At 41.6% G+C, this 24,078-nt stretch overlaps 1 protein-coding gene across 2 annotated transcripts in view; it reads left to right on the top strand.

Moving 5' to 3' along the window:
- Nucleotides 1-21,198: 21,198 nt before the first annotated feature.
- Nucleotides 21,199-24,078, top strand: part of clint1a (clathrin interactor 1a) — a 22,070-nt gene continuing 19,190 nt past the window's right edge. For both annotated transcript variants that reach the window (XM_039812998.1, XM_039812997.1), the window contains exon 1: nt 21,199-21,396. In XM_039812998.1, the coding sequence (XP_039668932.1) occupies nt 21,356-21,396 (41 nt within the window). In that variant the 5' untranslated portion in view covers nt 21,199-21,355. The remainder of the gene's footprint in view (nt 21,397-24,078) is intronic.

Here is a 24,078-nt window from a genome sequence, read left to right as displayed (position 1 = left end):
TGCCCCCCCGTTCTACTTTCTCTCTCTCTCTCTCTCTCTCTCTCTCTCTCTCTCTCTCTCTCTCTCTCTCTCTCTCTCTCTCTTCCTCCCCTCAGCTGACAGTACAGTGGTGATTGCAGCCAGCACATTAGACAAGCTTTTTGTTATGTTGATTAATGATAAAAGCAAATCCATAAATAATATAGATTATTTATTCCATTTATTCATATGCTAATTACAGCTAGAAGCAGATACCTCAGAGAGAAGGCCTTTTTTCTCTCCCTCATCTGTTCCACTGCAGCCAGATAGACCAACTGACATTCAGGCAGAGGCAGAGACAGTCACATATTAATGTCAGTCACACTTTGAAGCACCAATGGTAACTTGTGATGGGGACACGTCCACCCTTCATTTCTCCCTAATGAGGTCATGATAGAGGCCAGCGGTTTTCCACACACACAACCACCCTCTGTCTTTACTCTCCGCGCGCTCTTGACGAGCGCTGGATTGACAGGGTCGTCTTTGATTGATGCAGCGCGGTTCCTCCACATGTTCTACAGCTCAGTCATTTAATTATGTTTCCTAAGCATCATTAAGTACCATTATATTCTATCATATTCTAATGAGAGAGGTGGCCAGTCATAGGACAAGCTAATTGGTGATTAATGTTGTGTATCAGTGAGAGACAATGCAAGATTGGCCATTTAATGACACAACACTGTATTTAAGTGCTGAATATGTAAAAACACAAACAGAGAAGGGGTGGGGGGGGAGAAGCCGGGATTGAAATCAAAACAGATATTGGCTCTTATAGGTCTAATCTCTCTTGGCTTCACACACCACCTGACTTTTTCGCTCCCGCTTTACACACACACACACACACACACACACACACACACACACACACACACACTTCCTGCATTATTCTGAATGGTTCACCTTTTAGCCGCATTACACACACTTACTCGGATAATGCTGGAAACCGTCTCTGCAGGCATAACTCACCTGCTCCTCGAGATTAACCGCTAACTCAGTATTGATGCACTGCTTCGCAGGTACGTACACACATGAGAGCACACACACACACACACACACAGACACACACACACAGACACAAACATCCTCGTCTGGTATTGACATGCCACACAGCTGTAGGTGTTTCCATTTAAGGTCAGTCGATTGCCTTAAGTATGTAATGTTAGGAGGGGGTCCGTAAACATGTCAAATTAGCAGTAATGAATGACCAGGCACCAGCAGGGGGAACTGTCAGGGTGCACGCCCAGGACAATACATTACCCTGAGTTATCCTAGCTGCCCTCCTCGAAACACACACACACACACACACACACACACATACACATACAAACTAGTGGGACCCATTCAGTGCTCACACACTCTGCTTTAATGGGCTGTGTGGCTGATCGGTGTCCAAGAGATGAAAAAAAAGAAACTTGAAGTAGACACAGTGTTAGAGTATGGAAAGTTCAGGGGGAAAATATACTGAAAACAAAGCCGAAAGATTGACGGACACAACCATGATCATAGTTAAAAAAAATTACAAAAAGAAATGTATGAAAATAGATAGAGAGATAGAGGACCAAGCTAGAGGGGAGAGAAAACAAACTGTGGTATTTATTTTTTCTTCTCAGTGTTGAAACAGGAAAAGGACCTCTGGTTTAATAAACCATGAATCCTTTCACAGAGGGTTTGTATGTTATTCTTCGGAGAAACAGATACATGGGGAGGGAAGGGGAGACAGAGAGAGAAAGAGAGGCAGAGAGCAGTGGGGGGTGTGGGGGTGGGGGGGAAATGCTCTGCAACCATATGAATTTCTCCTCTCACCAACACACACATACACACCCCTCAGCCCACTTCCAGGCTGTATGTTAGTTTTGGGTTGAAATTGTGTGGGATGAAGGCGGGTGGGGGTGAGGGGGGACACACATCCTCCTCAGTCCAGCCTGAGAGAGAATGAGCATAAATGAGAAGTTAAAGATATACTTCCCATCTGTAAATGATTAAATCCTTCTCCTCTTCCCCTTAGCGTGTGACAGTTTGTGAAATACCTCTCAAAAAGAAAAATCTTCCACAACAATGCATGTACACCGGTATGTGCCGCATGCATAAGCAGAATAAAACTTGAATCCTTAAACTTGTTTTTACTGTATGCAATGTGGATATAGTGATTAATAAACATATACACAAACATGAACCTACTGTCTCTGTAGGTTGTCTCCTTGCCTCCCCCTCTCCTCTCCCTCTCCTCTCTCTCCCTCTCCTTCCTGTAACAAAGGTCACATTGATCATGTTTCTAAAAGAGACTCTGTATTTCCACATGGCCCTGCCTCTGATATGTTTTTCTTGGCAGGTCGGACTTCTACTTTTGTCATTCACTCAGCATATTTTAACAAATTAGAAACATTAGAAACCAGGATCGCAGCAATGTTTTGGTTTGGTTTCGAAACTCTTACGGTCCCCACAATTATATTTCAAAACACGGGCGAATTGTTTGACAGCCGGGCGGAATAAAACCCTAAAACAACTTTTTCATTAGAAACACATGCTCTACCAATTAGAACCGAGCATAATGTTAATGTGTGTTTGCACTGGTTCATTTGTTGTCGTGTGAACGGTGACGCCGCGCAAATGTGTGCAGGTTGGAGTGTGTCTGCGTGCACATGTATGTGCCCTTATACGTGTGAGGGTGTGTAAGTTATTGTGTGTGTGTGTGTGTGTGTGTGTGTGTGTGTGTGTGTGTGTGTGTGTGTGTGTGTGTGTGTGTGTGTGTGTGTGTGTGTGTGTGTGTAAGGGACAAAGGGACACAGTGCTCCACATAACAGCATTACAGATGGCTGTTGTGAGTGGTTGTGACAGTGAAAGCGAGTGAGTTCCCACTCCATACAGATGTACTCTGAGTGACCTTACAAACACAGTGGAACTAAAACAGGCCCCCTACCTCTCGCTCTCACTCTGGCACACACTGTCAATTCTCACTCAGCCCTTGCGGGGCACTAAAAGTTGTTTCCTGAGCCAGGAATACATCAAGGGCCAAGAATATATAAGCAGGGAGCAGGAGAGATGCATAGCTAGGGTCCAGGAAAGCATAACTTGGACTAAGTAAATATTGGACTGAAGGATTAGTAGCTTTTGCCACCTATAAAAGCAAGACAGGTATGCCAGCCTGAGTTAACGACCACACGGTCTGACTTTACCCTGGATTGTTTTACCAACGAGCTGCTGTGGACAAAGAGGACATTTCAACAAGTTCACTTTATGGAGGAAAAGTGGGAAAAACTAGAAATGACATTACTTAGCCGAACAATCGCCCCCTTCCTTTCACTGACTTAGGGACTGTACAAAAATTATTGGAGTTAGAGGGGTGGACTTTGTGTTTCACATTATACATTTTTTTCTTCTTTTGGACCCTCCCCTTGAGTAGGAGAAATATTGAAAACTCCCCCAAATGTCTCAAAACTAAATGTGTTCAGTTAATGTTAGCATTGATATCTTCAAATAATTCAAGATGGTGTAACCCAATTTGAACTTTAATATTAAAGTGGTCTTAAATAGGTCTTGGGGAGTAATACTGCATCAGTGAAATAAGTAATAAAAAGCCTTTTGTGGCTCCATGGGAGCTGCGCAAAGTCTGATTAATGCCTCAAGTAATGTCAGTCTGGGTTTGAAATCTGGGGGTTGTGGAGTTAGAAAGAGGTGATCTTACCTCATCTCTGCTTGATGCTAGCAGCTCAAGGCTACATTAGCAGCTACTAGCATAACAAACCCTAATCCCAGACTGAACTGTCAAAGGTTGAGTTGCATTGTAGGTAAAGTTGGAACCAGTTTTTCACAAGGAAGAAGAGTGCATGGAACAAAAGAGACAATATTTCTGGTTCTGCTGCAGTGATGTCCGTTGTGAGTCTGACAATGTTATCGGCGTGCAATGCTAAATCAGTGCAGTACTATTTTAATGAAACGATAATATTCACAAGGCCACCAGTTGTCAAAATTAGGACAGGATTGTTGTCTTCTGCATATGGAAAAATACACCTTTACGAACTGAGGTGAACACAATAGCAATAACTTTTATTCTCACTTGATTGAAATTAAATATAAATCTGGAATGACAAAAGTTAAAAGATCCTCCCCTCTTCCAAAAACCTATCATACATAAATAGCCTACATAAGCCTCCATATTTATGACCCCTCTAATAATTTTTGTACAGTCCCATATTGTGTCTGTCTCTCTTTCAAATACAAATACAATATATTTATAAAGGGTCTGTCTCAGAACCTTCCTCTGCTTTCTGTGATGTTGAAGCTGATTTAGATTTTTGTCATTCTTTTATTCCTCCTCTGAGCCAGCTCTTTTTTAGTGGTGGATTGTGAAACAACAAGAATGTTTTTTATTCCCGTGCAGTCTCACCCACAACATTTGTTTCCAATTTGACAGATTTTGGAACAGAAATTCTTGGGAGAGAAAATGACGGTTGCATGATGGTTAAAAAATAAGCTCTTTAGAAAAATCCTCTACCTATCCCTCAAATCTCTCCCCCATTGCTCGAAGGTTCTCTCTCCTTTACTTCCTTCACCTCTTCTCCTCTTTCCTCTGTTGGTTTAAGTCCAAACAAAGTCACCTCATCTTGTATTGTGGGAGAGATTGTAAAGTTTTCATTGAGCCCATGTGGAAGTAATTTAGCTGTAATCTCCAGTAATTGTGACTGTAACACAGAAACAGGCTGGAACAGATTGGCCTCATATTTTTCTTCAGGGTCACTATGGGCTTATCTCAATATTTAGCGTCTTGCCTGATTGAGTTATCATATCACATTTGCTGTTAAGAGCTGAGTGATGTCAACAAATGTAACCAGAGAGCACGAAATGTTGCTTTAAATCACAAAGAGGAAGGTTCCTGTTTGAAACAAGCACACACATCAATGTCAGCGCAACCCACAGAGACCTGACTTTTTAAAATGCATGACATTTAAGAGCGCTGTAGAGATGTGAAACAAAAATGCTGTTAAAAAAACCACCATTACAGTGTGACCTATCCTAGATCTGAACCCAGTTTCCCCCGACCCGTGTCACACACACTCTCTCTCTTCACACACACACACACACACACACATACACACACACACACACACACACACACACATAAGTCAAGAGCACTCTGCTCAGTTGCTGCTGAGGTGCAAATGGTTTGGCTCTACGCATCACTGACCAACGCTGCTCATTCACCTCCTCTCTCCTCTGTCTGCTCCTTCTTGACTCTGTCCATCAATGCTCCACCTCAGTCACCCCTCTCTCCTTTGCACTTTTGTCTCTTTGCCCTCTTCCTTCCCCCCCTCCATAATATGTCTCTTTGTCCTCTGTTCATCATAGTTTCCATTTTTCTGACTCACGATTTGTTTTCTCTCATCTTCCTCAGCCCTGTGGCCCTACTCACACATCCTGATGAATGAGTAATCATGTTGCATTGTACTCAGCCATCCTTGTCCATGTTCAATAATGGCTCATTTGATTCTTCCCTACTAGTGTTCAGTGAATGGCAGAGACTTAGAGCTGGAAGTCACGCAGTTATCATAGAGAGCATGTCAACTGCGAAGCCACAAAGCCTACAAGTGATTAAAACCCTTCAACTCAGGGTTATTTCATCACAATCATTAGTCTTTTCTTGTCCTACCTTCTGGCTGTAAAATCCACAGAGCCTTACCATCCCCGTCCGTTAATAATATTCACTCTGCCTCTGATACATTAGCCAGTGAATGATAGGGCAAAGCCCTGGCCTAATTGCTTTCTTCTTGTAAAGTCTCAATTCATTTTTGCTGAGGAGACACAGAAGATGTGCGCACATACATGAGCCGACACACACAGACACACACACACACACACACACACACACACAGAACCTGATGCGCACACTTTCACAGACTCACACTTACACTTACACACAACCCCACCTTCCCATTGCCATTTTATGATGGATGGGGCTGAGGATGGAGGGGAGGGAGACTATAGGACTGCACGTGTGTGTGTGTGTGTGTGTGTGTGTGTGTGTGTGTGTGTGTGTGTGTGTGTGTGTGTGTGTGTGTGTGTGTGTGTGTGTGTGTGTGTGTGTGTGTGCACTAGGCAAGTGTGTGTGTGATGGTTGGTTGGAAATAAAAGAAGAAAAAAAGAAAAAATGAAGAGTGAGAGAGAGAGAGAGAAAAAAAAAAAAAAAAAAGAGAGAGAGAGAGAGAGAGAGAAGAGCTGAGTTGAAGCTCTGATTAACGACACAGAGAAGGGGTCCCAGAGGAGCTGGGGGAAGAGAAGAAATCTATTAAGAAATGGAAAAGAAAAAAAATTTTTTTTTTTTTTTTTTTGTGTGTGTGTGTGTGTATGTGTGAAGAGAAGGAATAAAATGTGAATGTGGAATTTTTTCATTAAAACAGACTCACAAACACATGAAACTCTGCATATCCATCATCATCATCTGCAGATAGGAGTGTAGCTTTATGCCTGTTAGCCTTACTGCTACACAATGCATTCCATCTCTTCTCTTCTACCTACCAGATACGACACACACCCTTCAGATTAAATCTCCTTGCCTTACCTCCCCTACGATCCCGGAGCCCCGTGTCTCGGGCTTCTGTCCACAGCGCTGTCAGAAAGGGGAAACAGGGTGTGTGTTGCCAGAGCGCAGGCCATCACCTCTCCCTGATTGCACATGAGAGTAGAGGTAATGGGAGTGTAATAGCACCTTAAGTACCCTGCTCTCACTGACACTGGCTGTATAGCATTATCCCTTGGTCTGACTGTGTGGCAAAGTGTGTAGATGTGTGGATGAGGGGGTGTATGCATTGGCATATGTGCAAAGTTTTTTCTTGTGTATATGTGTCAATCTGTTTGTCTGCTGTGGATAAGTGTGGATATGTGTGTGTGTGTGTATCTGCTGAAAGACTGAGGTTTGAGTGTGTTGTGTTTTCCCTGAGGGTCGTCTGAGCTGCAGCGATCAAAGAGAGAGATGGAGGTTAACTGACCAGACCTGAGAACCTCCACAGAAGGACCTGAGGGACTCCTCTCTGTTAGCCCAGGTACCAATCATCTGACACACACACACAAACACACACAATCAGTGGAGCGGTGAGTGTAGAAGGGGCAGTTTGAGTGATCCAGAGGGATTTAAAGATCTGTAAGGCCCAAACTAACTTTGTCACTTCACTCAAGCAGCCATAGCCTTTCACACAGTATCCATTACCTCAGATACGTTCTCTACAAAACATCAAATAGCTTTATCCAAACTTCTACCTCAGTGCTTTCACAAAGAGATGCCTTCCACTGATAAGGCAGTCCTGTAAAGTGAGTATAAGTTATATAGCAAGGGTCCCAGGAGAGAGACTCAATGACTAGTCTTGTACTAAAAAGTTAGACTGTATTCCTGAGTAGCTCAAAGTAACAACTCCCGCTGAAGGACTGAGAGTGGCGCACTTCTGCTGGAAGTTAAGCTGGAAGTTGTCAAAAAGAGAAAGAGAGAAAAAGAACAAGCGCGTTCAAGTGTGTGAATGTGGATGTGTGTGAGTTGTAAGAGTGTGTGTGCAAATGTGCGTGGGTCTGAGTGTGCGTGTTTGTGTGTGTGTGGGTGTGTTTTTTGTGTGTGTGTTTTTGTGTGTGTGTGTGTGTGTGTGTGTGTGTGTGTGTGTGTGTGTGTGTGTGTGTGTGTGTGTGTGTGTGTGTGTGTGGCTGTTTGAAAATGAATGAAAGATAACAGGCAGCTGCCGTGGTGAAGAGAGACGACCAGCATCAGCTAGATGCTGCAGGGAAGTTTCCTTGAAAACAACATTGAATACTTGTTGATTCCACGGGTGCTTACATCTATATTACACATTATTGCATATATCATACAAATGTGCGAGGGCTTTAATTCCAAACAGCCTGTCATATGGACATTCACATCACAGTGCAGTGGTGGACGTTTTCAGAACATTTACTTAAGTAAAAGTAGTAATATTGTAATATAACAATGTAAAAGTACTCAATCACAAGTAAAATACATACCTGCAGCAATACCTGAAGTATTAAAAAGAAAAGCACTTATTATGCAAAATGGCCCCCGTTATATCATTATACATATATTATAACACCAAATTATGATTATTGATGCATTAACTAGCATTTTAAATAAACAATTAATGAAATACTCACTCGTGCACCAAATGTGGATTAATCCCCCACTGAAAACAGTCCCCAACAAATGCACTATTTACTCCTGTTAGCATTTGCAAAAAAAATACAATGTGTAACTGTTTTTAGGAAATTGCTTAGTGTGTTTAGAAAATGAAACAATATATTTGTGACCTGTTTTTTAAGGTGTCCTCAGTAGGAAACGTCTTTGGCGTCTTTGTGTGGCATTTATTGACAACAACATAAAACATATAGCTTCTAATGACTACTCTAGATGTTTTTACTTTTACGTGTGCTATGCTTTCCTGACTCTGCACACTATGTCACTTCATTTGAGACAGTGCTGCACTAATGGTTTATTTGCAACACTGATCATTGGTTATTTTGACTTCAATTGCTCTTTGTGTGTTTTGTATTTCTTTTATATATATACTTCTTATAATTTAATATTTTACCTTATCTTATCCCTAATGGTATAGCTTTAAGGATTTGGTATGCTTAAAACAAACTAGGTTGTAAGACGTGTCATCCAGCCATGTGTAACAGCAAAAGTGTTTATTATTAACGATTTCAAATGGCCACACCTATAGGCAGTGCGAAAAGATGATTAGATGATCCAACAAGCAGACTGAGGCCCTTGCTTTTATATGCTGGTCAAGGTGGGCTAATTTTAACTTTTTATAGCGTTGGATAGTTTATATCCTTTTAATCCTAATCTGCAAAGTAACTACAGCTGGCAAATAAATGCAGTGGAGTAAAAAGAACACTGTTTCCCATTTAAATGTAGTGGAGTAGAAATATAAAATGGAAATAGTCAAGTAAAATACTTGTAACTCAAAGTGTATAAGCATTGTACATGTCAGAGTAAATGTACTTGCTTACTTTCCATCACTGCTGCAGTGTAGCGTGACTGTTGTTGTCCTGTAGTATGCTGCATTTCCTGTATGTGAGGAATGGTCAACTGTCCTTTCTGTGATATAAACAAAGTATATCCTCTTCTCTCAAGTTAAACATGACCCAAGCGATGACATTGAGAGCGAGGCTGTTTGGGTAGGTGATCGTGGGGTGTGTGTTTCTGTGTGTTTCTGTGTGTGTGTGTATAGAGGGGGTGGGGCACAGGATCCTGCTGCTGGGTAACATCTTTGTCAGGACGGCTCTGCTCCATCACCACCCCGCTTCCACGCACACACGCACGCACACACTCCATCAGCACCCGCTCAGGGCTCATCAGTCGCAGCGGAGCACATGTGGCCCGAGTATTCTAAACAAAGCTTTATAAAGAGCTCAACTGAGACAAACCGGTGTGACAGTCAGGGTACTAATGACGCCTGGAGACCGCTAAATACGCCACTGACAGACCAACGGACTGCATGCCATTCACACACACATCACACACAAGTTTTCATTTTGGCATGCACCGACAAACTTTCGCAATCACTATGGCAGGATGGAACACATGCTCGCAGTGGCAAACACACAGATGCACACAAACTGACACACACACCTTGTGCCCAAGGGCATCTGTCCGCAGCCTAAGAGCTCCCAACTGTTGAGGAAAAACAGCTCAATTAGCTCAGTGGAGGAACTAACGAAACACATCTATACATGCACACACACACACACACACACACACACACAACCACCCACACACACACACACACACACACACACACACACACACACACACACACACATCAGAATCGCATTGATCCTTTCCCAGTCTGTGGCTCTAATTGGTGTGTTGATGATACAGTGAGAGTGTGGGATCCTTCAGGCAACCATAGAATGACTTCTGGCTCTTTATTTCTCATTTAAAGTTGAAATACACCCACAAACCTTCCTAGTTGCATGCTGCAAACTATATTCTACCTGATATTTCTTTTCAAGATTCTTTTCTTATGTCTGGGTTTAATCCAATTTTGTTCTGGTATGTGGTAATGCCATGCCTGAGATCACTCTGGGATCACAAAAAGCACACTCTGCAGCCTTAAAATCAGAGCGTTCCAGCGGCATAAATATCTAATAGATTGATGATTTTGTGGCTCCCAGTAGATTGAACAGTTGTAAAAACCATCTATCCATTATGTGCATGTCCATTAAAAAACTATGCACGCAAATGCTCCTTAAAGTTCACAGACACACACACACACACACACACACACACACACGTTACAGCAAGTTATTGAAAGCAAATGGGGTAGAGTTATTTCCATAAAGGGTCTCAGTGGGTCTCAAGGATCTCTACTCCCGCCGACTGGGAGCGATTTAGCGAAGCACACACTGGTATATTAGTAACTGAAGACGTCTGGGGACAAAGCTGCTCTCTCTAAAACCCTATCCCTCCACTGTGACCTCCAGAGCATTCACAACTGGGACTGGGAGGCACTCTCCATCTTTTGCCTTCTCTCTTTCGCTGACTATCTCAGTTTGTTCTCCTTTTTTCTTTGACTTTTGCTTCTCTTTTTTTTACCATCTTCTCTCTTTTTTGAGAGGAGGCTTAACTTCTTTATCCATATTATGTTTTGTCCTTCTCTTTCCATTCCACAAATATTTTACCCTATTTTTTTTCCACATTTCTCTCACTCTCTTTTACATCTCTCTCTCTCTCTCTCTCTCTCTCTCTCTCTTTCTTTCTCTCTCTCTCTCTCCCCCTCCCTCTTTCTCTCCATCCCCTCCTCCTCCCTCCCTCTTTGGCCCCAGGGACGGACTGCTGATAGACTGTGTACACCAGCTGCCCAGGGGCTATTTTTAAGGAGCATTTGTCCTTCTCCTTTCCTCTGGAGACTGACTCAACCCAACAACATCTCATCCACGCACACTCACATGTGCACACAAACACACACACAGGCATTAACACATGCACTCATTAGCCCATGAGCATGCATGCCCTACACTTTCTCTCTCACACACATCCTCCGTCCAAGGGCATTCTGTAAATGTAGGGGCAGCTTGTAGTTCCGTAGCCCACTGCTTAACTGCAAAGGAGCCTAGGCGCTCCCCAGCCAGCCTCAAAGGGCTCATAAAGCTACCCTCCTCCCAGGGCCTGGCTAATACTCTCCCTTGTTCTACCCTGCCTTACAATACTTTGTAAAACAATACTGTAAAACACTGTTGCTGTGTATTGCGTCAGGCTACTTTCATCACTAAACCCACAGCAGCCAATAGGGGCCCTTGAATAATGCATACAGGAAGTCGGAAGATTTGACATCCATGGTACCCTGCAAACTGCAGCTTAACACTGCTATAGTCTGTCTTATTTGCCCCTGCGTTCCGATCATGTTGTACAAATATTAAATAGACAGAAATAGACACCTAAAGCCTAATATACTGCCAAAAGAGTGGTTGGATTTGCTAAAACAGAGAAAGAAAACTCCATGAATAATGTAATTAGTCTGCTCATTTCTCACACAATCCTGAAAAATTCAGAAATTATTTCAATTTTCATTTGTAACCTTGGTATTAATTGTAAAGGAATTTCTTAACAAGCTACTAAATTATGTTCAAAGCTCAAAATCTAGGCTGTGAACCTTACTTTTGTGTTGTGTTCAACCACTGCTGCTCAAAGAAAATGTAAAATATAAAATGAATCCTCAGACAACTGCTCCAGCAACCTCGTTAGGACATTATTTACTTTCATCGTTAGCCAAGGAAGAGGACACTAAAAATCTGTCAGCAGCCTGAAACGCCTGCTCGAGTGTCTGAGCACTGGTTAATTGTGCCATTTATCAGCCAAAAAAGCCTACATACTCATAAATAAACACAATGCCCGTGCAAAGGAATTATAAAAATGTCACGGCGAACCCACAAGGCCAGTGTTGATGCATATTAAGCGATTTAGTCAGTGAAGGAGTGGAGCAAAAATATGATGGTTAATTTAAGAGTCATTAAAATTGTATGAATGTGCATTGCGCTTGCTTAGAGTGGGATTTTCTCTGATCGGTAACGAAGAGGGAGAAAGAGCAATACAAGCTGCCACACATTGTGTTCTATAAACTAACTGATTGATCATGGTAGAGGCGAGCAGACCTGAGAGGGAGGCCCAATCAATGTTTCGGAGACTGGGGAGAAGTGTGTGTGTGTGTGTGTGTGTGTGTGTGTGTGTGTGTGTGTGTGTGTGTGTGTGTGTGTGTGTGTGTGTGGGTGGGTGGGTGCAAGTATGTGTGTATTTTTTGTGCACTATTTTGTCCGTATATGTTTACAACCTTGTGAGTTTCATGCATATTGAAGTGCACGTGTAAGTCTGTGTGTGAGTGGATATGTCTGTGTGATTGTGTGCTTCCCTCATTTGAGGAAAGACAATGTTCTACAATTCACAGGGGAACAGAGTCATTACTGAAGCAGGAACTCAAGCCTGGAGGCCACGGCTCTGCATGTAGCGTGAATAGATCGAGCTAGTTTCTCACTGAGACGTGCTGTAGAACACACACTCCGCCATTACCAGTGCCCTGCAGTTCAAGCCTCACTCCCACCTTACAGCTGGGGGGAAATAGGTAAAAGTTGACAAAAACAAACAAGTATCTCACCATGGCAGCTCCGAGGTGAAGCCATCATCGGTAGTAGGCACAGACGCGGCAACTCGTTCAATCATTTTAAATCAAAGCGAGGGGGATTGAGTGGACATTTGTGAGGTGACATGTAGATGAAGACAATTCTCTGTGAGTCTGAGGCTGAGCTTTGTGATTGGCCTCTGAGGGACACGTCAGCTCTGAAGCCCTCTGCTGCCCTCTGTTGGTGGCTAAACGTCACCCACCTTTTCCCACACATTACAGGTATGGACATGTAGCAGCTGTCTATCACCACATAACAGGTGTGTGAGCAATTCTTCTTCTCCCAATCTGCTCCTCTCCTTTTGTCAATTTCCCTCCTGGCATAAAGCAGACAGGATGACAAGTATGGCTTGGGTTAATTTCCCCTGTTGCTGACAAACACAGGTCGTTAGCATGGCCCCCAGGAAACTATTGTTCTATCATAATAGATGGCAATCAGAGGTGAGGTCTGATAACACCTGCTGTCACCTGATGCTCCTTTTGTTTTCTCTCATTCTCTCTCACTGTAGCTCTCTTTCCTTCTCAGTTTTCCCACGTGTTAAAGCACAAGTGCAGTTGCTGTGTGATGTAATCACACTTGCAGATATATTTTACATTTCACAGTAATTTGTACTTTTTTCTCCCCCTTTTCTCTTGTACTCTTAGCCACTAAATTAAGCATGACATATCTGGGTTGCGATAGCCCTATAACACAATAGTTAATGCCTCGATACTGCACTGAGTCTCTTTTGATAACACAAATGCACATATATTGAGCACACACACACACACACACACACACACACCAGCCCTAATCCACAAACAAAGCTTCTTCCTTCAATAACTTCCATCTGTGCCTGATTTTTTTCTTTCTTTTTACATACATTCATGAACTTACTTTGTTCCTTTCAGCCATATTTTAGACCTTTTTTCGCTTAGTCCAGATTTCTTCCTGCATTTTCTGGCATCCTTTTAGTACCAACAATGAGTTTCCAGGACATGCAGTCATAAACATTGTTACAGACTTCCCGCATGCTCCCAGTATGGCACAATAGTGTTGATTTTGATTGACACCACTGGTGAAAATATGAATATTTACAGTATTAGTATTAGTCATGGTAAAAATTCCAGTCACATCACATACATACACTTAAACCACCCTTGATCTATAAACAGACTGAGAATGAAGGGCCTTGATTGGTTGAGAGAATGATTGACAGCTGAACGAGTGGAACCTTTGAATGTGAAACTCAAAGGAAAGATGGGAAGTGTGTTTGTGCAGGTCCCAAGAGGGGAAAAGCCTGGGTTTCACACGCGCACACACGCACGCACACACACACACACACACACACACACACATTGTGATCTTGCTCTACTTTGGGCTGTGCTCCACATGAAAGCATCAATGCTTCCTGCTGTTTAAGACGAGCTGTGTGTTGAGCTGCAAAGGAACATACAGGTCTGTAAATACATGTAGACGGACAGGTCTGCATGGAGACCAGAGAAAGTGAGATTGTATCCATCTATAGTGCCTTGGCCTTTGTGAAATATTTTTATCTATCTTTCTTTCTCCCTCTCTGCTTCATTTCATCTTTCCCTCATCCTCCCTGTCTTTCTTTTTCTGTCTTTTTATATTTCTTTTTCCTTCTCTTCTCTTTTCCTTTTCTTTTCTTCTTTCTCTTTCCTTTTTGTTTTCTCCTTGTCCCCAGAGAGAAAAATGAGTTTCATTCACATCTTCAGATCCACTCAGGTAACACAAAACAGCTAAATAAATGTTTTTCCATTCAGTTTTTAGCATGCATTTTTTCGTTTCTATCTTTATCATTTCAGATCATATAACATACAAAACTACAAGTATAATTACAATCATATTTCATTCTGTCAGCCTGCTACTGACTCATCATTCCCTCAAAATAATACTGAATATAGAAAGTGAACGTATCACCGTGTTCTACAAATGGCACTCCACAAAATGTGGAGGCACTGTGCCCTTGACTATCCCCCTGCTAAAAGTAAGTCTTAGCCAATTAACAACGTCTTCCACTAGGTCTACATGCACACATGCGCGCACTCACATACAGCCAAACCTCACAGCTCAAGGGACTAAACCTCATTAACTGCTCTGAGACAGACACTCTCTCTTTAATCAATCCTTTTCTAAGACTGCACGCACATGGAGGAACAGGGACAATACAACACAAGCGCGCACGCACACACACACACACACACACACACATATACACATATATATAGGGAGAGAGAGGAGCTTAGATACATTCACACACAGATCTCCCAGAGAGAAAAACATGGTCATTTGCCAGGGTGATTCAACTCTAAAACACCCTAATTACATCGACAAAGCCACTTTGTTTTGGTGCTGGATAAAATGTGAATGATTTAGCATATTATTATTATGCCTCTGAAATATTAACCAACCCCGAGGGACTTTATCTGCTCTTTTAAATATATGCAAATTATTTTATTTTGGTTTGGTTAGTTTCCAGTGACTTTTGTGAATTGTGTTTGGATAATTAAATGAGTGCGTGCAGATGTAGAATCGCAGGCAGTGCCTACACGATGTGATGATCTGCCAGATTTGCATACAAAGTAGGAAATGTTGCACCTCGACTGCTAATCGACTAACTTTTGTTTTCACTTCAACCTTGACCTATTTGAAACATCCACTCAGTGTCTGGCCTTGGAGTGGGAATGTAAACTGACTTTTAAATGAAAATACTCATTTGATATTGTCCTTCATTCCAAACACTTCTCACTTCACTCTTGCTTTTCAATTATGACTCTCACTCTGTGCTTTTCACACAGCTCCACTGGATTGATGTTGTACTGGAGTACTACTACATCAGGACACTGTGGCTCTACACTGACTTAGCACTCTTAGCATTGCCATATTAGTGGGTGAAACAGTCTACTTCAGGTACAATTATCTCCTATGCATGGTTGAGGTTCTTTCAAATGACGTAGTGGACCTGGAACAGTTGATGTGCAGAGCGCCAACATTTCAGCTCTGTCTTACTTCACTGATTGCCTTGTGAATCCCTGATGGGTTCCGCTTCGTACATAATCATTTCCCTAACATGGGATAATTTGATTCTATTACTCTAACAACAGCGCAAACAAATTGCCTACGTAATTTATTGTGCCAATAATAGCAAAAACAGATGTGGTAATGATGCTGCGGCTTTCCAACCTCACATTTATATGGACTTAAACCAAACTGGATATAATCGTTAAAATACATTTATGAACACCCAGCCTTACGTTTACTTGAATCATTTTCTGTGTCCAAACATGTATAATTATGGTTTGGCAAAGTAGTGATCCTCAGCCTCTGTTCCTTAATTCTAACACCCACACAGCTCCAGGTCTTTTTCCAAAAAAAACTCTTTTTTTACATCTTCCTCTCGGCTTTTCCACAGCTTTCTCTCTGCTTATCGGGGAGATTTCCTGTGAGGAGAATCAAGACACAAACAACATCCATGTGTCTTCACAGTTGGATCATCTTTGCTAATACTGCATTTTACTCCCCTCCAGTATCTCACTGGCCCTCTCCTGTGCTCTCCCCCGTACGCTCCATTCACTGGTGTTCTATATGCCCTCTAAAGCCCTCTGCTCTGTCCCATTTCTCCCATTGCCTCGGGTCCTTTTTGACACCCCTGGCATGTTAATGGGCCAATCAGAGACACTGTCCTTGAGAATCTCACTTTGGCTCACTTTCATACCCCCCTCCCACCCTCACTCAGATTTATAACCTCTGCTGCTTACAGCTCCAGATGTTTTGTTCTGTTTTTTACTCTCTGTAATTGCTAATTCAATCTGGTTGTAAAGGAGCAGATGTTCTCAGACTTGAGCATACCTGTGTGGGTTTCTCTGCATGTATGTGTACGCTCTCTCACCCATGTACAAAGCAACAGCAGGATTTACTGTAACATCCTGACTATAAACATAAGCCTTCACAATTATGCCAAAGCTCATTTACTCAGGTAGGGGAATAGGACAACAGTGGTTTTAACTTGCAAAGAATTGTATACTAGCATCAACTTCCATTATACATTGAATTACTGTCACCCTTAAATCACCGGAGCTGAGGTTTGCCGGTTTAGCAGGACTGACAGTTGGCTTTGGAGCTCTAAACTGTGGTGGGAGTCTCTCTCATCAGCCTCCTCGTTTTTCTTTCTATCATCTTCTGTCCTTTTTCTCACCAGGAAAAGTGGCAATCCAGTCCAGTTGAGAGAGAAAAATAAACAGACTGGTTATCCACAGGAATGTGAATGCTACTTTAGTCCCATTAGGAACATCTGTGTGTGTGGTTTGAGATCACAGCGGGTTGTCTCTGCGACTTAGAACATATGACAAGTGGCCTCATTGTTTTAGCATATTCAATACCTATATACATACTATGCCAGATATGCTCTGCTCTGTGCACACATACCCATGATGTACACACACACACACATACACATACACACACACACACACACACACACACACACACACACACACACACACACACACACACACACATATTTACTATACATTTACATGAAAGCATACACACACATAAATGCACACACTCACACATCAGTCCTTGCTCACATTGCCACACACACGCACCACAGTGGACCTGTCATGTGTCATGGAGACAGGGGTCAGATACTGTGTGATGTGTGTGGGGGTTATATCGCTTGGGAAAAGGACTAAAGATCTTACCGGGGCTGCAAGAGGGCCAACAATAACAGCCTGAAATATAACAGCAGTGAAAGAACCCTCGCTCTGACAGGAGGAAAGCTGGGCCCCATGCGAGTGACTCCACAGATCAGAAGCCTCTTCTGTGGGCACAAAGATGGCCGTGTTTGTTAACTCATAGCTAATGTGCAAAACAAAGAACATTGTTTTCTTATGACTTGTAAAACTGCAAAGAAAAAAAATGAACAGTGTTTCAAGAGATTGGAAGCACATGTTTGTCGAGAAGGAAAAATAGCAGAGTTGTAGAGCACATTCCCAAGTCGAGATGATGTTTCTGACCACATTTGTCATGGGAACTTCAGCCATGTAAACACACGGCCTCGACCCTCAGTGGTCACACTGACTGACACACACTCACATGTGCACAGACGTTGAACACACTCACCCCCTGTGTAATACTCCAGCAGTTTCCACAACCAGAAAAAGTCACAGTGCCCCCTGGTGCTACTTGTGTTACAATTACATTATATTTATCTGGCTTACTTTTTCATCTCCTTCAACTCCAAAGTTGTTAGTGACAAACTTGGTCTCAGTAGACCAAATTGACGATCAACCGAAGAGCAAGATGATGAATGGAACGTGGTTATAAAATATGAAATATCAAGGAAAGGCTGACGTTATTTTTTCCATATCTAAAGAGAGAATGTGGGTTTACAAGATTTCTTACAGAGAATGTTTTTGCCTCTCTCTTTCTGAAGATTAAAACTGTCCAAAAAAAAATCCAAAGTTTGCTTTGACAGCATAATTTAACTGCATAAATATTGTTTGAGATCAGATTTCTGCAATTAAGCCTTCTGCCAGCTCAGTTTTCTTTCCCCAGAGAAATACCATACTGTATTTAAAACACACACACACACACACACACACACACACACACACACACACACACACACACACACACACACACACACACACACACACACACACACACACACACACACACACACACACACATCCTATACATCAGTGTACAGAATTCTGATCTTTAAGGACACAAGGTTTTTTTCAATCAAAGCTTTGATTGAATACTTTGCCATCCTCAGCACTCACAAACACACACACATTGTTGACAGAGAGTGTCTTGAGCAACATCATTTACCACTTAAGCCCCTCCCTGAAGACCGTGCCATTTTTAATGCGTGGCAGATAGGTTGATAGCTCTGGTTTCTGTCGAGAAGTGCATGTCAATCAACAGCTTGCGTCAACGTCACTGAGGCAAAGTGTTTCTGAAAGATCTTTTTACTGAGTGCCTTTCTATCCATCCTCCTCCAACCCACACACTTGCACAAACACACACTCACACATGCACAAACACACACACACACACACACACACACACACACACACACACACACACACACACACACACACACACACAGCCATTTCCATCTCAGCAATCACTTCTCCTGGAGTTCTTCTCTTCGGACGTGTAACAGTAATTGAGGTTGCTCCCTCGGGTGCAGTGCATTCTGGGCTGTTAAGTGCTGTTTCTTGTTTTTTTTTTCTCAAATGGGTTGTATTTTGGCTATTGTGTTGTTTCTTTCTGCTCTCCTATAGAAGTGTAAGCCGTGGGCCATATTTACACGTATCATTAGAGAATAGAGACCCTGTCGGATGCAGGGCATCTGAGGTTTTATCATGCCCACTGGAATATCAATCAATAAGATTCGACAAACAGTTTTAATACGTTTTGTATACGCCCAGTCACAGGAGATTCAAAAAATATTTCAAGGTGCAAGAAATGACTTCGGACAGTTTTTCTTACTCATAAACCGAATGGTCTATTTAAGGTGATGCAGTCAAGGGTGTTCACTTGCTTCACTGACCTCCCTGCTCACTACATCATGCCTGGCTTGAGTACACCCTGTGACCTTTCTGAGCGTTGATGGCGTTGTCCGTCCAGAAGAGGGAGTGATTGATCTGGATTGACACAAACAGCCAGTGCCCTGCCTGGCCTGTCACACAGCATCACTGGGTCATTGTAGCATGCCTGAATGCCAGATGAGGAGGGATGAAGAACACACAGGATGGTGACCTGCTGATGAGAATGTAGGCTACAGTTTTAAGGAAGCTGGGACACATTTGGACAAAAACTAAAATAACAGCAGGTTTTACAATGGAGAAAAGTTAGCAGCGTGAAGTAAAAGCCAAACAATGTCCGTTAAAATGGAAACAAATATTAAACTGAGGATAAAACATTACAAATGGTACTTGATAATATATCCCAACCAATGGCTATATATATATATATATATATATATATATATATATATATATATATATATATATATATTAGGGCTGAACGATTTTGGAAAATAATGCAATTGTGATTTTTTTTCACCAATACTGCGATTGCGATTTAATATGTGTAGTGAAACACAGTGAGGTGTTGTTAACGCAACTCCGGTAGTCCAGCAAAACTCTTATCTTCAGTTCGCCCTCCCAGTATTTATATTTAAATATTCCACTCAATGCCAAGTGTGGTGAGGAGTGGAATATTAATGTTTTTAAGCTCTTTGTCTTCTGTATTATTCAACAAAGACAAGCAATAAATCATTGTATAGTATGAACAACACAAGATTAGATAGATTATTAGATAGAACAAACTGTTCTTTCCTGGAGGCCAGGCCTGTATGTGATGATGAAATTAGGTGATGCATGAATTTATATGAATTACATCTTTTATTTAACTACTTCAGTCCCAGTAGTATATTGAGCACTGACCAAGCCTGGTGTAAACATTCATATGAAAGTCAGAAACAAATCACACAAACTAAAGTGCAGATTGCAGAAATATAAAAACAAATATGTGGCTTTACCACACTTAGTAGTATTTAGATTATTATTTACTGTAATAAACATATATACGGTAAACATGTGGATTGCACTTTTTAAACACTGTCTTTGAACTTTACTTTAGGATTTAGGAAATCACGTTTTAACATATCGAGATATTATTGCATATGCGATTAATCGTTCTGCCCTAATATATATATATATATATATATATATACATACACATTTTTTATAAGGATCTCTTACATTGTTTCGTTCTTGTTTTCATAAAAAATGGGACACTTTGAAACTTTAACTTGTCTGTGCTCTCTGATAGACTACTAAACTATGTAATGCCATTACCATTTTGAAACTACCGTAAACATATCTTTGGCATTTCTATAATGCAATTACTTGTTACACTGATATCAATATACATGCAATAAGACAATATTGAATATCAGTCATACTGAACTGGATAAATGGTCACTTGATGCATCACCAACATGCATAGAAACCACAATACCTATGACGATCTATATAAAACCACTTCTTGACTACCTCAGGTAGGCTAATGCTGTTGGAGTATTTTTCCTCAAGGGGCCATGGCATTAATATTACAGTACGATTATGTCATGGTCTCTTAGGATATTTCACTTTTTTAATCATTAAAATGTACATGTTTTTTTTCTAATCCAGTCGACCCTTATAGATCCTTGATGTGATAGCAGGGGGTCCTCTGAAATAATTTGTTCTATAGAAATACAGTGAAATGTGCTAGAGAAATAAAGTTTGATCTCGCTATTTTTTGGCCAACAGTTTCTCCCCAGAATTGTTTTTAAATTGTGTACCAAGTTGAGAGCGTTTTCAATATCCATTTAAAATGTTAATTTACTTGCATTATCAATTGCGGTGCCTAACACTCGCTAACTAGAAACTACAACTCCAATGCTGCTTTACGCAATTTTGATGACGTTACATGGGCATTTCCCGTAGTAACCTTTCCTGTCTGGCTGGTGGTGCGTTTGCGCCTCCTGTCTTGAAAGAGAGGTTAAGAAGAGTTTACTTTCCAGAGTTTAAGGTTTGGGTTCGGTGTTCGTGTGGAGTTAAGGGTTTTGTCGAGGCAGAAAGCCCATTATCACAGAGCCAAGATGCTGAACATGTGGAAGGTTAGGGAGTTGGTTGACAAAGCGTAAGTATCTCCCAACTCCATTACGTCTATGTCGTGTTATTTGTGCCTGTAGTTTACCTGTTTGAAAGAGACACGTACCCAAAACTTTGACGTCACGTCACTCGAACAAGATAGCCTGAATGCTACTAACGAGTTAGTTAGCTAGCTAGCTGACTTTGACAAATACTATTTGTCCTTAGTATGAGTGTCCCTTTTTTGTCACCTTAAGTTCGCCATGTCTTTCAGTTAGTCTGGGATAATATTTGCACTGTTATGAGATCACTTTAGCTTGTTGTTTGTGAGTTTTCTCCGACAGTGCAAGCTAACTCACTTAGCTGACAAGCTAGCTTATTATTTAGCCTGCTAGCTAGGTAGCCATAGATATATCTATGGGTGGGTAGCTAGCTTACCAGGCTAGCCAGCTAAGCTAGTTTGACAGCTCCTGGGCTGAATAATCAGCGGGGAATGTTTATTTACATGAACGTTCCATGTTATACGTTAACACGTTGCTTGGCTAGCTACCACTGTCTGGAAACTGAGTGTAGCTAGCTAGCTAGCTAGATGTGTTGCTCTCCGCTATGATTGTTATGACAACTGTAGCTAACGTTAACTACAGTAAATTAGTTAGTACAGTATATTTATAAATAAAAATCAGTTCTTAAACTTCAAATTACACCACATGGCTGGATTATAACCTAACGTGTTTCTTCGCAGCCAAATTGTTATGTTTGTTATACTACACCCTAGACCGCTTGCTAGTCAGACAACATAAACTAAGATCTCAGGTGTCCACATGTCGAACGTGTTAACGTTACCTCATAATACAGTAAGATATAAACTCCTGTTTTGCTGCGATTTATTTAAACTGCTTCAGCAACTATAACCATGTTAATCCAATCTGCACTGTACAGCAGTCTTATCAAATGTTTTATATCACTAGGCCTACACATGAGCTATGTTAATTATTTTATTGGGATGTGTGACACCAGAGAACAACAAGAGAAACAGCAGTGCCGAAACGGAGCACTTATGAATCAGTGACCAGTAATCCAGCAGTGTTGTGCAACTTGTTGGTGGATCTCCAGCTTGCTATCCTAAGTTCAAGGATTTGATGATTAAAGTTAAACTAGACCCATTAGTTACTGATTACCTTTCTACCAGGTTTTGATTGGAATTAAGATGGAGTTTGAAAGGCAAGATGTGAAGAAAGTGACAAAAAACATGTATCATATAGTATGTAGGCTACACTGAGTCACTGGTGCTTGTGCACTCATAATGAGTCTTTGCATAGTTTGATGGCTGGGTCAGTCCAAGCCTGCATGGCCAGCAGTAGTAATTTAGTACTCGGAAGTACCAACCAGCAATCACCTTAGGCAACACCTTGGGGATAGTGCCTCTTTTGTTCTGCTTTGGACTCTGGTTTTCTTTTAGCTGCTGACTAAACGTGAGCATGCTTTTTACTGTACTGTAGGGTTATAGGTTATTGCACAATTGTTCCTCCCTAGGCGTAATGGCTAATTTTGCAGACCCACACAATAGGTGTGAGTGTTCTTACGTCCATCCAAGAAGACGTTCCTGCTGAAGGCACTTGTGTCCCTGGAGTGTGACCTCCTGTAACATAGGTTACTTTCACGAGAAAGAGACAGAGAGGGGCCAGACCGAGACAGAGAGAGCAGGAAAGGTGCAAGTTTTAAAGATTAAAGAGCTGGGCGTGTCCATGTTCATTTTCCTCCTGTTTTCTTTTAAATCAAGGGTGAAAGACCTTGTGTTTTGTGACATTCACAAATTCTAAATGATTTTCATAAAGTTTCACCAAGTTGTAAGTCATTCACATGGTTCGACGGTGTGGCATAATGCAACATTTCCTGTTGTATGATTAAGGTGAGGTTTTTTCTGAGGAAGGACATGCAAGCAAATGTTTTGTCCTGTTTCAAATAGATCTTTCAATGAATGAAAGCGACATGTAGGCTACTTGATATATAAAGGACAATTGGGTTAATGAGTAACTGACTGCAAGGCGACTTTTTTTGACACATAGCACTATAGCAGTCTAACGGAAATCTGTGTGATAGTGTGTCACAGTTAGAGTATCACAACTTCCGTTTTATCTAGCTAGTATCTAGGACAGGGGCCACCACTAGGACGAGATACCATCTTGCATTACTACATCATATCCTCTTGTGTTTTGTCTGTCATTTGCAAACATGAGGCTTTGTGCCATATCAGTAACATACATAGATAGAAAGACCCAGGATACATGCAGTAACATAGCACACAAAGTAATCAAAAATACTCCTTAAAACTAAATAAAACCTAAACTAAAACATAATGGGCACTTTCGTAACATTCCGTAACGATTGAAGTGAGTGTAATAGGAGGAATATTGCCATCATTTTTCGGTTTTATACAGGATAAGGCTTGATTTCTGTCTAGGATCTCCGTCGTAGATGGTTAGTGTAACCCATGGTCCATCTGCACCTGGCATAGTCATTCTCAAATAATTTAGTTGGCATGGACTGAATTTTACAAAAGAGAGTATGTTGTCAGAGTGGTAACCATACCCTGCAGCTTGCAGTAGTAGTAATAATACAGCCTTTCTCCATAACCACAGAGCGGGTGTATCTCCACCCATCAATTCAATGCTGCTCTTTCAGGCCCTGTCCATCTTATTGCTGATGTGACAGTAGTGAGGGAGGGATGAGA

Source organism: Perca fluviatilis, chromosome 10 (genome assembly GCF_010015445.1).
Source record: "Perca fluviatilis chromosome 10, GENO_Pfluv_1.0, whole genome shotgun sequence".
Taxonomy (NCBI): domain Eukaryota; kingdom Metazoa; phylum Chordata; class Actinopteri; order Perciformes; family Percidae; genus Perca; species Perca fluviatilis.
Note: the sequence above shows the minus strand (reverse complement) of the source record. Positions and strands in the feature narration are given on the sequence as shown.